General features: G+C 42.3%; 2 protein-coding genes across 2 annotated transcripts; one reads left to right on the top strand and one right to left on the bottom strand.

Annotated features, from left to right (window-relative positions):
* Nucleotides 1–504: 504 nt before the first annotated feature.
* Nucleotides 505–6,633, top strand: clns1a (chloride channel, nucleotide-sensitive, 1A). The gene is made up of 6 exons (XM_047013723.1): nucleotides 505–913; nucleotides 1,081–1,217; nucleotides 1,811–1,939; nucleotides 2,067–2,171; nucleotides 4,223–4,396; nucleotides 6,279–6,633. The coding sequence occupies exons 1-6, from the start codon at nucleotides 795–797 to the stop codon at nucleotides 6,311–6,313; spliced, it is 699 nt and encodes a 232-aa protein (XP_046869679.1). The 5' UTR covers nucleotides 505–794; the 3' UTR covers nucleotides 6,314–6,633.
* Nucleotides 6,634–7,875: 1,242 nt separating this feature from the next.
* Nucleotides 7,876–10,820, bottom strand: aqp11 (aquaporin 11). Its single transcript, XM_047013721.1, has 4 exons — nucleotides 10,085–10,820; nucleotides 9,518–9,634; nucleotides 8,671–8,771; nucleotides 7,876–8,624 (listed from the first exon to the last, which is right to left on the bottom strand). Exons 1-4 carry the CDS (start codon nucleotides 10,674–10,676, stop codon nucleotides 8,571–8,573), a joined length of 864 nt encoding a protein of 287 aa, XP_046869677.1. The 5' UTR covers nucleotides 10,677–10,820; the 3' UTR covers nucleotides 7,876–8,570.
* Between the last annotated feature and the right edge of the window lie 1,811 nt (nucleotides 10,821–12,631).

Here is a 12,631-nt window from a genome sequence, read left to right as displayed (position 1 = left end):
TATGATGTTTCATATCTTCCTCAAGATGTCTAGCCTACCTTCAATGTATTGACATAAGAAGTAGCAAGAATTGCATATTGACAATTCTGTCACAGTAAATATAAAGAGAAATAAGAAATTCATGGGCTGATAGGGGAACGTTGTTGCCAATTATCCAAGTTTACAGTTGTTCACTGTCATACTTGGAGGAAAGATACCTTGGTGTGAACTTAAACTTATAGAGTCTGTGTTTGTCTATTCCTCTTTTAAAGACGTTTTAACTTTTTTCTTTCATATGAATCCGATCTTGTACATTTGTCATAATAAAATGGTTTTTACCCAGACGTGAGCCTGATAGTTTTATTTGGGGATTTTTGGAAAGCGGGGGTGTTTTAAGTGCAGTGTGGAAAAGACACGTTGTGTGGAAAAGAATAGATTTTTGTCTGACGAATGAACTTTGAGGTTCAGATAGTCTATATGTTCCTCCCATAGTCATCCCGCCCCTGTCAGCTAATTAGCCTACGTTCCTCCAACTACAGAAACTGTCCTCACAGTTCTGTACTCAGTTTGGTTTAGAAAGGAGCATACACAAGCGAGCAAAAGCCGTTATCTGCAGAAGTTACAAAAAAAAGAGTCTTAACCAGCATTAAAAAAATAGACAAAATTGTGAACTCATCACAACTAGATGAAATTCGATCGCTTCAAAATGCTCGACGGCGCATGATAGTTGAGAACATTTTGGTAGACTTGCGGAAAATCCTTTCTAACCACTTAGCATCTCTTAATTTCTAGCGTTTTTTTCACGTATCTACACGATGGTGTTGCTGACCTCCGTGTGTCCTCCAAGTGAAGGCATACACCTTCAACAAGCCGATATCACGGCTGTCTGGAACAGTGAGGGGCTCGGACCAGGGACTCTTTTAATCGCAGAAACGTGAGTTAACTCCGTTATTCACACTCATTTCATGCCATAATTTTAATATCGCATGTGTGATTACGTGGCATGCTCATTTTTTATTTCCCTACCCCAAAACGCGCTTGTAAGTTGTTGCACGTGCTTAAAACGGTGTGTTTGGTTAATGAACATTTGGTGGAACACAGGCGCGTGTCGTGGTTCAATGTATCCGGGATGGGTTTCTGTCTGGACTACCAGTCAATCAGCCTCCACGCGATCTCACGCGACCTCACTTCTTACCCAAAGGAGCACCTGTATGTAATGGTCAATTCTAAACTCAAAGGTAAGGTTTCCTAAACGAGTTTTACTGTTACTACACCAATGAATGATTAAGTATAGCTTCTCACAAAACCAAAATTGCATAATAATTACGCTTGATATAGTTTTTTCCCTGATGAACAGTGTGAGTTATCAGGCCACCCACATTCGGTGAGTTAGAAGTAAGATGCCAACAGCAAATCCTGTTGGAAAACCAGGGTGTATTTAGTTGTTACTTTCCAGTGTTGCTGACTGGCCTGTTTTGCCCACAGTGTGCATTGTGCTATTGCGTATGGGCTCGCGGCCAGCCTGGGATAGCCAGGATTAGAACACTCGATGCTCCCTCGAGCTTGTTTAGACCAGAACCCTTTTCGAATTACTGCATGGGCAGGGTTTTTGGAGTTGTAGGTCATCGGGAAGTCACAGACGCACTTTTTACTCTAAATTTAAATGGTCTTGAATCATAGCCATAAAATGTGATGGCTTAAAAATTAAAAAAAACTTTAATGTTGCTGCCAGGTCATTTTGCGCATTTTTGTGCGCTATCTGAAGGGAAACAGGCCTTGTTGTTCATGCGTTGACAACTCCACTTTGTTGTATGTGCATATGTCCTTCCAGCTAATGGAGAAAAAGAAAACATAATAGAAGACGCGGATGATCAAAGTGAGAGCAGCGACGAAGACTGCAATGACGATTCCACAAGTCAAGTCACAGAAATCCGCTTTGTTCCCAGTGACGAGGCTTCCCGTAAGTGTTTTAACGCACCATAACAAACAAAATCACGCTCTTCAGCGCCATTTATAAAACCAGAGTTTGTATTTTGCCGGCAGTCTGAGATTGATTTGATCTCCACGTCCTTCCATTCCTCCCGCAGTGGAGGCCATGTTCACTGCTCTGACGGATTGCCAAGCCCTGCATCCCGACCCTGACGAGTCCGATTCGGACCTGGAGGGAGATGAGTATGACGTGGAAGAGGCTGGTGAGTTTGTGTGAACTGTAAAGAAACAACCTGTTGACTAAATTTCAACCCCTTTAGACCAGAGCCATAGAAAAAGAGAGTTGCGACACTTCCATAGACTCCCATTGTTATCGAGGAATGCGGAAGTTAAGCGTGTCTCATGCAACCTATAGTTCCAAACATTGTATTTTCCACCGTTGAACCCCATTCATTTTCAGTGTCTACGAAGTAAGTTAGCTGGTAAATTGATGAAAATCATGCATTTTTTCATATTTCAACCACCACATATCAATTGTTATGAGTAGTATTTCATATGGCCAATTTAAGATAAACATTTTCGTAAGATTATAGCTTGTTAGATTCTAAATGCAGTTAGAGCTGTTAGAGCCATATATGGCTTATGGGGTCCGAAGCAAGTGAGCTGGTAAATTGATGAAAATCCTGCATTTTTTCATATTTCAACCACCACATATCAATTGTTATTAGTAGTATTTCATATAGCCAGCTGTAGAGAAAATGTATTGTAAGATTATGGCTTGTTAGATTATAGCTTGTTAGATTCTAAATGCAGTTTGCGCTAGACTATAGTAGAGCTATGCAACACTTTTAATGTAGCTAGCTAAATAGCATGTGTATCAACCAGAAGTTCGTTGGTTTATAGTCTGTCAAATTAGTTCAAGTTATTGGTGTTCTTTGGCATACAGTTTACAGAATCTGCTCTTATTAGCCTATAGTACATCTGATTATAGCTAGCAACAATGAATTGCAGATTAAAGCCTTGGGTCCCCTATCGTCCAGCAACGCTCGGCAGGAATTTCAGGTCCACTCAATAGCTAGCTAGCTAGTTAGTTAGCTCAACTAGATGCATCTACTACTGCGGTCTAAGTTTTGTGAAAAGCAGACATTAAGATCACCTGCTCACTACAAACAAAAGGAGTGGAAGAACACTGGACATATTGTACAATAAAATGTTTTATTGAATTGCAGTTGGTTGCCTTGTATATTCTGTTCAATTTTTTTCTATTGAACAGTTGCCGGTGATCATGGTTAGATTCAACTTGCATCAAGTACAAACGTGTTGTTAATGTGGTAAATTGTAAGTGGGCTGATGAAGAAAAAAAAAAGTTGAACAAATCCTATTTACTTCAACAGTCGAAGGTTAAACGTTAAGTGGAACAATGTAGGCTAGCATAGCCATTTCCAGCTCTGCTTCACAATATTGCGTTATGCATTATAAGTTAATGTTATACATACATGTTAATAAAGTAGCATACATACATGATACAACACACCAGTAACCAATTGATATTGTGTTAATATACCGAAAATATCCGTGAATCGAGATGGTGCTGCTGTCGGTCCCGCCGAAAACCATTCAAACAGGTTGACAGCAGTGGGTTTTCATTTAACTACAGCGAGCTACCGGAACCACGTGACAAAAAAGCTCTAGCTTTTTTCCTGCGTTTCACTGGCAGTGAGTGTTCACACATGTTGTAGTTCACTCCATTGTTCACCAAAAACGTCAGCGAGGACTGCCTAATGTAGATAAGAGTCAGCTGAAGATAGCCAGAATATCGGATTTCTTCAACTGAGCCTGTTTCATTCGTAATTTGCCTGAGAAAGCGACTTCCGTTGGCCAGCTCCATTGAAAACCATTCAAAAAAGTTGACAGCAGTGGGGCTTTTTGGAACTACAGCGAGCTACTTGAACCACGTGATCACGTGTCGGCGAGATCAAAGCGTGTCGCAACTCTCTTTTTCTATGGCTCTGCTTTAGACTTAAGCAATAAGCCCCGCGAGTCCGCGATATAGCCAATCACAATCAAGGATGGGAACAACCAGTTTTAGACAACCAATTACACAAGTTCCTTTTGTGTTGGCTGACATTTAAGAATGTTCACTGTGAAAGTTCCTAGGTTCACTTTCAAAGGACCGAACGACCTTGCTGAAAGCACGACGCGTTTGAAAGCACGACGTTGCTTTCAAATCTCAATCGCCCGAAACCTGTTGATAAATCTGTGCCATGCCTTCCGCCACAGGAAGCTAATCTCCATTCCACATCCTGCCCCACAGAGAGCGAACAGATCGACCCCCCCACGTTCTACAACTTCGAGGAGGGCTTGTCCCACCTCACCCTGGAGGGCCAGGCCACCCTGGAGCGTCTAGAGGGGATGCTGGCCCAGTCTGCACCCCAGCCACGTTGCTGCATGGGTGGGGTCGACACCAAGGACTCCCTCCCCTGCAAAGGTAGATGAAGTAAATATATTGTGTGTGTCCACAATACCCACAGGCATCCTATAACTACATAGTACGCCAGAAAGCAGATATCGCGATACGCATTTCCACATTTTTCTATACGGCGATGCAGTTTGTGAAATGCAGTATGCCAAAAAGACAGAGATTTTCTACTGCATCTATTCGCGTTTTGCGGTGTGAAAGCTGGCATGTTTTTACTGGCCAATTATGACTAAATTCTCAGCGTCAACATGAACTACAGACATTGCAGAGTTAGACTTCTCGTTGCTCTCTAACACTGTGCCCCTTTCTGGTCAGCTCCGCGGTTAAAGAATATAGCGTCACACACAACTTGACTTGACAAAAATAACTATTCATTTATCAGACGGTCTCATCCAGAGCGATTCACGGGGGGGGGGGGGGGACCTGCAAGTTTTTGGTGTGCGGTCGACTGCTCAACCACGGAGCTAAGCCTGTCCTAAAAAACTACAAACAAACATCTTAGATCTGCTCCACATTAGCTTCCACACTCTGGGTAAGGCAGTGGACCGTGAAATGACAAACGCCTCCCTTGTGTTGGATAACATGTGGAGTCAGATGGCTGAGCGGTGAAGGAGTCGGACTAGCAATCCGAAGGTTGCCGGATTGATTCCCGGATGTGCCAAATGACGTTGTGTCCTTGGGCAAGGCACTTCACCCTACTTGCCTCGGGGGGAATGTCCCTGTACTTACTGTAAGTCGCTCTGGATAAGAGCGTCTGCTAAATGACTAAATGTAAATGTAATGTAAATGTATAACAGAACATGGTCGTCGTACACATCTGAAGTGTTTTCTCGTCAAGGTGTGGGGTCTGAAAAAAGCTTACTGTAGCAGTGTTTCCAGTGAGTGGTCAAATATTTTGGTTTGAGCTCGTACGCAACATCATCCCCACAATTTGAGGCAAATCCCAGGGCCTTGGATTAGTAATCCCTGAACCAGATTTGGGTGCAGATTGCCTGGCGTTCAACCAGCAGATGGCCTAAGAGAAACACATGTAGAGAATCCACAGCCCAGTCATGTGACCACTGCTGTGTTGACACTTGCGTGCCAATATGTGCTCAGGAATTCCTTTCCATTTGTGGAGGGTCGGCTGCATGCTAACAGTACATGCCCTGTAATGTATATACGGTTTATCACCTCCCCATGTGTCTAAGAAGATGTCTGGAGAAGATTTGCTTACAGTGCATCTCTATTTATAGGACAGGACTACTGGTTGGCACAGGCACCCCAGTTTTATTATTTGACAAAACCGTGGAACTCTCTTACTCAAACAGGATCTTGCCCGTTTTTAACTTTTCTTTTCTAAAATCTCAGGGTATTTGTGTTGTCCCCATCTGTCGAACTTTGGTCAGCCCCCACAACTCCCCTTAACGTAGACGGTAGCTTTGTGGCACCTCTCCCCAACTCTGCCCCCGTTACTCCCTCCCCCTGGTCAACTTGAAGGCATTTCTGGGCAGTTGGGGTCACGAGGCAGTTTGAGGACGCCAATGAGCGTTTGTAACTGCCTCTCCAGTGGGTTCAAATAAGTTTGGAGACTGGGAAGGTTTTACTGCCTGTGGTTTTGATAGACCTGTGCTTGAATGACCAAACTTGACTATAGGTGACCTTTCTGGTAGTAATTGTGTAGAACCAGAGTCAGTTGCCAACCAAGTGGCAACTTTCACTTGATCAGTGAAAAGTTTCACCACGTGGCATTTTATTCCCTGGACTGCCATGCTCAGCAGCCACATGTTAAAGCAGACATTTCAGATTGTTGGACGGCCATTGTTGGTTTATGCTGAGTTGGTCATGATGTCACCGTGTTCCGGGGTCCAACTGATAATCCGCTGTGTGAAATCTGATCTTTGTGTTTCAGACGGAACAGAAAGGCCATTGTGTGCACCGAAATAAAGGTCTTTGGAAGCGGAGGAGTAGGGGGAGTTGGGAGGAGGTGGGCTGAAGGAGGAGAGTTTTAAGGTCAGATTGTGTAACAAATACCAGCCAAGTGAAGACTCTGGCCTTTCTGCATATACATGGCAAAGTTGCTACTGGAAGGTGCTGGAGAACTAACAACATAAAAAGCAGCAATTGTATTATTGTTTTGTGTCTGTTTACATTTGTAACCTGACTTGAGGACCAGATTTTCTTCACTTTTGTGGACTGTTGTGTGTTTGTCATAATGAATAGTAGTGATTTTGTATGAAGGAAACAAAATAAATGACTCATCGGCACGTTTGTTTTCATCGTCCCATGTGTACGTTGATGATGGACAGACCCCTCTGGTCATGTGATGATCATCAATGCCATAAATAAAACGATTCATTAAATAATTCACTCTCATCCAGACGACGCCACAAACCATCACTCTTAACTAAACGCATGCAAATTCGGAGGACAAGCATAACCCTGGAAGATGATGTAATTCCCAGAGAGGATGTTTGCTTGCATGCATGAGCCCGCATCAACACTGAATGCCCACAGGATTTATTTGAATTCCAACTGCCAACCCTTTTCAAGTGCTATTGTGGGCCATCTATGGGCTTCGTTTCTCTTCCGGGCAGACCGGTGCCCAGTTTCCCCCCCTCCACCCCCCCCACCGTATTGTTTTAAGAAAGAGGCTGCTTTGTGTGTGTCAGGCGGGGGGTCGGGTCCCACTGCCACACAGAACAATGATTTAGGGAAGAGAGGGTCTGTGCTGACACATGCTGACAGTTCCAGACTCCAAACAGTCTCTCTCTTTTACTCTTTCCTTCCATTATCCCTCCCGCCCCCCCCCTTCGCAGGGAGAAAGTACAGCGTTTTCTCGCACGAGACCTCAACATCAGATACAAATGTATTCATATTGAAGGACGTTCTTGAGCCAGATATTGCTCCAAGGTTACAACATTGCTCAAGAATTAAAAAACAAGCAAAAAACCGAGGGTAAAAGACGACATGGTAATAAAACTAGTGTGGTTAGTGCCAAGGGAGTAAATGATAAAGGTTGATCAATTATACGGCACATGATGGCGATAACGATATTGCACATGATAAGTGATATAGCCTAAAGAGTTAACCAATATTGTACGTTATTAAAGCAGTAAACAAAGACTGGATGCCTAAATGTCATATTTCAGAGCTCCTTCCTGTAGAAAGGATACATGCCTCTTTGAGGAAAGTATTTGGGAACAGAAAAGTTACTAAATGAAAACATAATCTTGCAGAATATGACCTCATGACCCTGAGCTTGACCAAAAAAGCAGTTTCCAAAGTTGTTTGTATGTTTTTATCTACAGAACAGGAGTCCGTTATTTACTAAGTTCTGAGTGGTCATTTATGGAGATTTCATCATTGAACCAGATGTACTCCACCCTGTGACGTGTCCTTGAAGTCTGAAACAGATTACGGGCCCTCAAGCAGTACTGTTATCTGACGGGGGTAAAGCCACAAATATAATCACCATCAGCTAAATCTTGTCATGCATGGCGTCTTTCACTTTGAAACATGCTTTTATTTGATTTTTTTCATACTATATAAATTGCTAAATTGTACATTTCAACAGAAACATCAATTACCCGGAACATAAGATGAATTGATCAAAGGTTACTTAAGTGGAATGCATATCATTTTTATTAACATTTGTTTCAGTAAAACACATTTCGTCCCTGGCAAACATTAACAAAATCTTAAATGAGCTATAAATATTTTTTCTACAGTACCTTCACATTTGAAAGTCCATATTACTTTTAAATTGTTCAAAACACTAGAAAACAAAATCAGTTCTATATAGAAAAGACAAAAGGATTCATTTGTACTCCAGTGAGGTAATTATAACACTACGTCCAGACTTGGCTCTTTGTCAGGACGAGAAGCTGACCTTTAAGGCACAGTTAATCAAACGTCTTTCTGTTTTATCACCCTTTAAACCTTGTGCGCTTGGACACAGGAACAATGTGAACATTCCTAGTATCCATGCAACACACCAGCCTCCAGTTAGACCTCCTTGATCACTACAGGCAACCAACGGCTGACAACCATTTCATAGCACACAAATTGTCAAACCTAGCTGGACAAATACAAGCTTTTAAATTGTGCTTTGTGTTGACAAAAACAAACAGGATTACAGCAGTAGTTTTCTTATTCGAGTTAGCCATGTATGTGAACTGTGTGAGTTGAGGGAGGTCAGAGGTCAGAAGCTGGCCTTCTGTCCCACTTGGCCCTCATCGTTCATGTTTAAAAAGAAGTAAAAACACGTTATGTTTTCTCATTAACATCTGACGTGGGTTTTACTGATTCTTCTTCTGGGCAACAGGGAACTCCAGTCCAACAGTGCTCTTACCGGAAAGGAAAGGAACAATTTTCTCAAATAGTAGGATGCAGCTTGTCATACCTGATGCAGAGAGAGAGAGACAGAGAGAGAGAGGGGGAGAGAGACAGACAGGGAGAGAGAAAGCAACAGAGAGAGAGGGGTAGGGAGAGAGAGAGAGGGGTAGGGAGAGAGAGAGAGAGGTAGGGAGAGAGAGAGAGAGAGAGGGGTAGGGGAAGAGAGATAGGGGTAAGGGGGAGAGAGAGAGGAGAAGGGGGAATTTCAAATACTTTCCACTATAGCGTGTATCAAAATAACTGAACCAGTGGTGAACATGACACATGAACGCACACTGAGTTGATGTATCAGGTTACCACACCACTGGACTTGAAATACAATTACCTGTATTGATTTAGCAGACGCTTTTATCCAAAGTAACTTTGAGCTTTGGATAGTGCATAGGTCACTGATAATAACAAGAAGATAGCCCCCAAAACATTGCGGGTAGCCGAAACACGAAGCAAATATTGTTAACAACCAAAATAAGTGCCAAAGGGAAGAACCATAAGAGCATGTAGTTAAACAAGTTACAATTAAACAACATGAATCGCTATAAGTGCAAGTGTACCTGTAGAAAAGCAAGTAACAGTAAAAAATATATATATATTTCACAGCGAGTACAACAATTGAAATCAGTTACCACTAACCAACAAGAGCAACAAGTCTCTAAGCAAGAGTCATTGTGATCCTGTAATATCATGTTATCAATATTAATATAAGATAACTGGATATAGGGGGGGAGCGAATGGCATACATTCCGTCTGTCTTACCCAACAATGGACCCAGCCAGTAGACAAAGCAATACTCCAGGAAGGTGTTTCCACTGCAAGGAAACTGGATGGACAAGGCCAGGACTGGGTTGAACACCGCTCCTGAAATACTACCACCTGTGAACAGAGAACGGGGATGTGATGGACGGTGTGACAGCTCACGCACCAAAACTACTTTGTACTGACGCTCCTCTGAACAGATCCATTTTACATTTACAATTTTTAGTCATTTAACTCGCTTTGACGCTCTTATCCAGAGCGACTTACAGTAAGTACAGGGACATTCCCCCCAAGGAAAGTAGGGTGATGTGCCTTGCCCAAGGGCATGTCATTTTGCACGGCCAGGAATCAAACCGGCAACCTTCTGATTACTAGCTTGATTCCCTAACCGCTCAGCCACCTGTCTTCTTATCCGTGCCCAAACAGTCAGCCCCCCAATCTTACCTTTAGTAACCCCTCAACACATTCCCTTCAGAACTAACTGAAATAACATTTAATCTACTTGAATTTAAGCGTTTTATATAATTTGCGGTATTCTTCTTATTATATTAACGTAGGGGAACAAACCTGCATAAACCAGAAATGTGATGATGGCGGCAATGGCATGGACTTGGAGTTTTTCCTCCACTTTATGAATGTGTATGACTGCGGCTTGGACGGAGAAGGTGCAAGCCAGCTCCACAGCCGCTGCCTCTATCAAGGTGCCACCGAGGGGGCTGAAACATTTAAATCCGAATCTTCCATGACTGACGTGTAGATCGGACAGTCCCAACGTCCAGATGTAGGGAGCCAAAAACTGCGCCGCTATCGCCGCGATGATTTGGCATGCTATCAAACACACTGCGCTCGCATAGGTGACTTCTCTGCGGTAAACGCGCTCAAATGCACCGTAGGGGTTGCAGAGCGCTCCTTGAAAAGTTGTTATGTGAACTACCGTGATTACGTAAGTTATGGTCAAACCAATGTACGGTTCGATCTGACCCGCCTCGCCCAGCAGTTTGAGCTCCTGTGTGCAAGCACACAGTTGAAACGTAGAGATTATCTCTGTTATGTAAAGGCCGTATTTGTTCCCAAAAAGTTGCGCAGTGGTGCGGCGGCATGCTTCACAGAGAAACACTATTGCTGCTAATAACACTAATGATATTCCCAAGTCTGCCATTATCGCAGAAGCCTCGTGGCCCCGTCAATAATTTAGTTGTGGGTCTGTCCAACTTCGCTATTTGTATCCAACAGTATGCATCAAAGTCCACCGGCGTCCCGCGCGCGAGCCGAGTGGTAGTTGTCAGTACCAGGAAGTCGATGGATCAGCAACAACCACGTTTCAGAACTTCTTATGTTGAGACACTAGAGGGCGCAATACGCACGTAAAATGCTATGATTACTTGAGTTGTCTTGGCTTCGATACAATAATGTATTAGATTCGGATATAGGCTGCTACTGCAACTTTAATTATCGATGAAAGGTATAAATTGAAAAGGTTGTCAGGGAAATTATATAAGATTTATTCCGATTATTTTATGCCAGAAGGCATCTCCCAACACTCACAATTATTAATATAATAAGTAATTAATACATCCTTGAGTGTGGTAATTGGTCAGTATAGCCAAGGTTAGTCCAAGTTGCTTCTAATTATAGCATGCAATTAGAGGCTAAATAATTTACACATACTTACAACACCCAGTTGGAAATGTACACAATACTATGGATGCCTTTATCACCTGATCAGGGGGTGTAAGAAATAGTATGTACATGATATTTTGATCATTACAAAGTGATTTATTCTTTATTTTTTACTTGAACAAGGCTGACCTCTCCTGTCCAAACAAGGAAGTGCTTCTGTAAACATGACATCAGTCAAGTCAGTTCAGTATATTCGGAAAGCATTTCAAAAGCAAAATATCTTTAAACTACAAAAACATTTGTAAATACTGCATGACCAAACACACAGATCGATAAAAAGTAAAGAAAGCAGGGTTCTGGAATTTAATCGAGTGCGAAGATTTTGGGCTGTAGCTTCATTTCTGAAATGCACCCCCCCATGTGATATATGTTCTGTATATCCCAGCATACAACAGTTCTGTTCTGTAAATGTTTTCCCACAAAAGTTTCAAAAAAAAGTTTTCAAAAGTTGAACAAATATTTTTGGAAAAAGGTTTCAAAAAAAGTTTAGAAAAATGTTAAAAATATATTTTTGAGGAAAAGTTTACAATATCCCAACATCAAATTATATCACTGTATATTGAGGGGACTAGTATGAGTAACCAGAGTAAGTTTCATGCATGTGGGACTTTTCCTGGTCAGAAAAACCAAAACTTTGAATACATTGGTCAGTCTTTGAATATCTATGCTCTCTTCTCCAAATATTGTTTGTACTATTGCGCTGATGTAAAAGTAAACCAAAAAACAAACAATCAAATTCTGAACATAATTTTTTTGAAAGAAAACAGACGAGAAGGGATGATTTGTGTCTTCTTCCTCTCACTGTCAGGGTTATGCAAATCATTCAGGCAAATCTGTGGGCAACCCCAGCTGATACTGTTGACCTGGCAGCCAATGAAACAAAATCTTGTTTTGGAAATCAGACAGCCCAATTCCGCTGTGTAAAATGGACTCACCTGATCTCCATCCTTAAACTATGCTTGATTCACCCTTTCTTGCCCTGTGTGTTTATGCGTTTACATTCGTTAAGCTTCATTTCAATCACTTTGAATTTAAATGTTTGCTGAATGATTGTCTGTTCAGTCCACACTCACGCGGAGATGTTTTGTGTAATTATGGAGCGAATGAAAAATACCGTCATTGTCCCTCCCTCAACTCTTTGTGCTCGGGGGGCCAATTGTTTGCAAACCTAGTTCCTCGTGATGGCCTAATTGGCATGGGAAAAAAGCCCCTTCGTCCATTTCTAAGCGCTGCTCTGGTCGGTCTCTGACAGAGTTGTTTGGACTTCCTGGTGCTGGGAATGAGAGCTTGATATCTCACCCTTGACATGAAAACCCTTCATCTGCCAAGACCGTGGTGCAGCAGACGCCATAGGGAGGGAGGACCCCCTCCAAATTTGAAAAACTAATAGAAATGATAAACTTTTTCTCATGTTTTTTTTTATGGGGCTCAAAA

Source organism: Hypomesus transpacificus, unplaced genomic scaffold, assembly GCF_021917145.1.
Source record: "Hypomesus transpacificus isolate Combined female unplaced genomic scaffold, fHypTra1 scaffold_201, whole genome shotgun sequence".
In the NCBI taxonomy this organism is placed as follows: domain Eukaryota; kingdom Metazoa; phylum Chordata; class Actinopteri; order Osmeriformes; family Osmeridae; genus Hypomesus; species Hypomesus transpacificus.
This window is presented reverse-complemented; position numbering and strand designations above follow the sequence as displayed.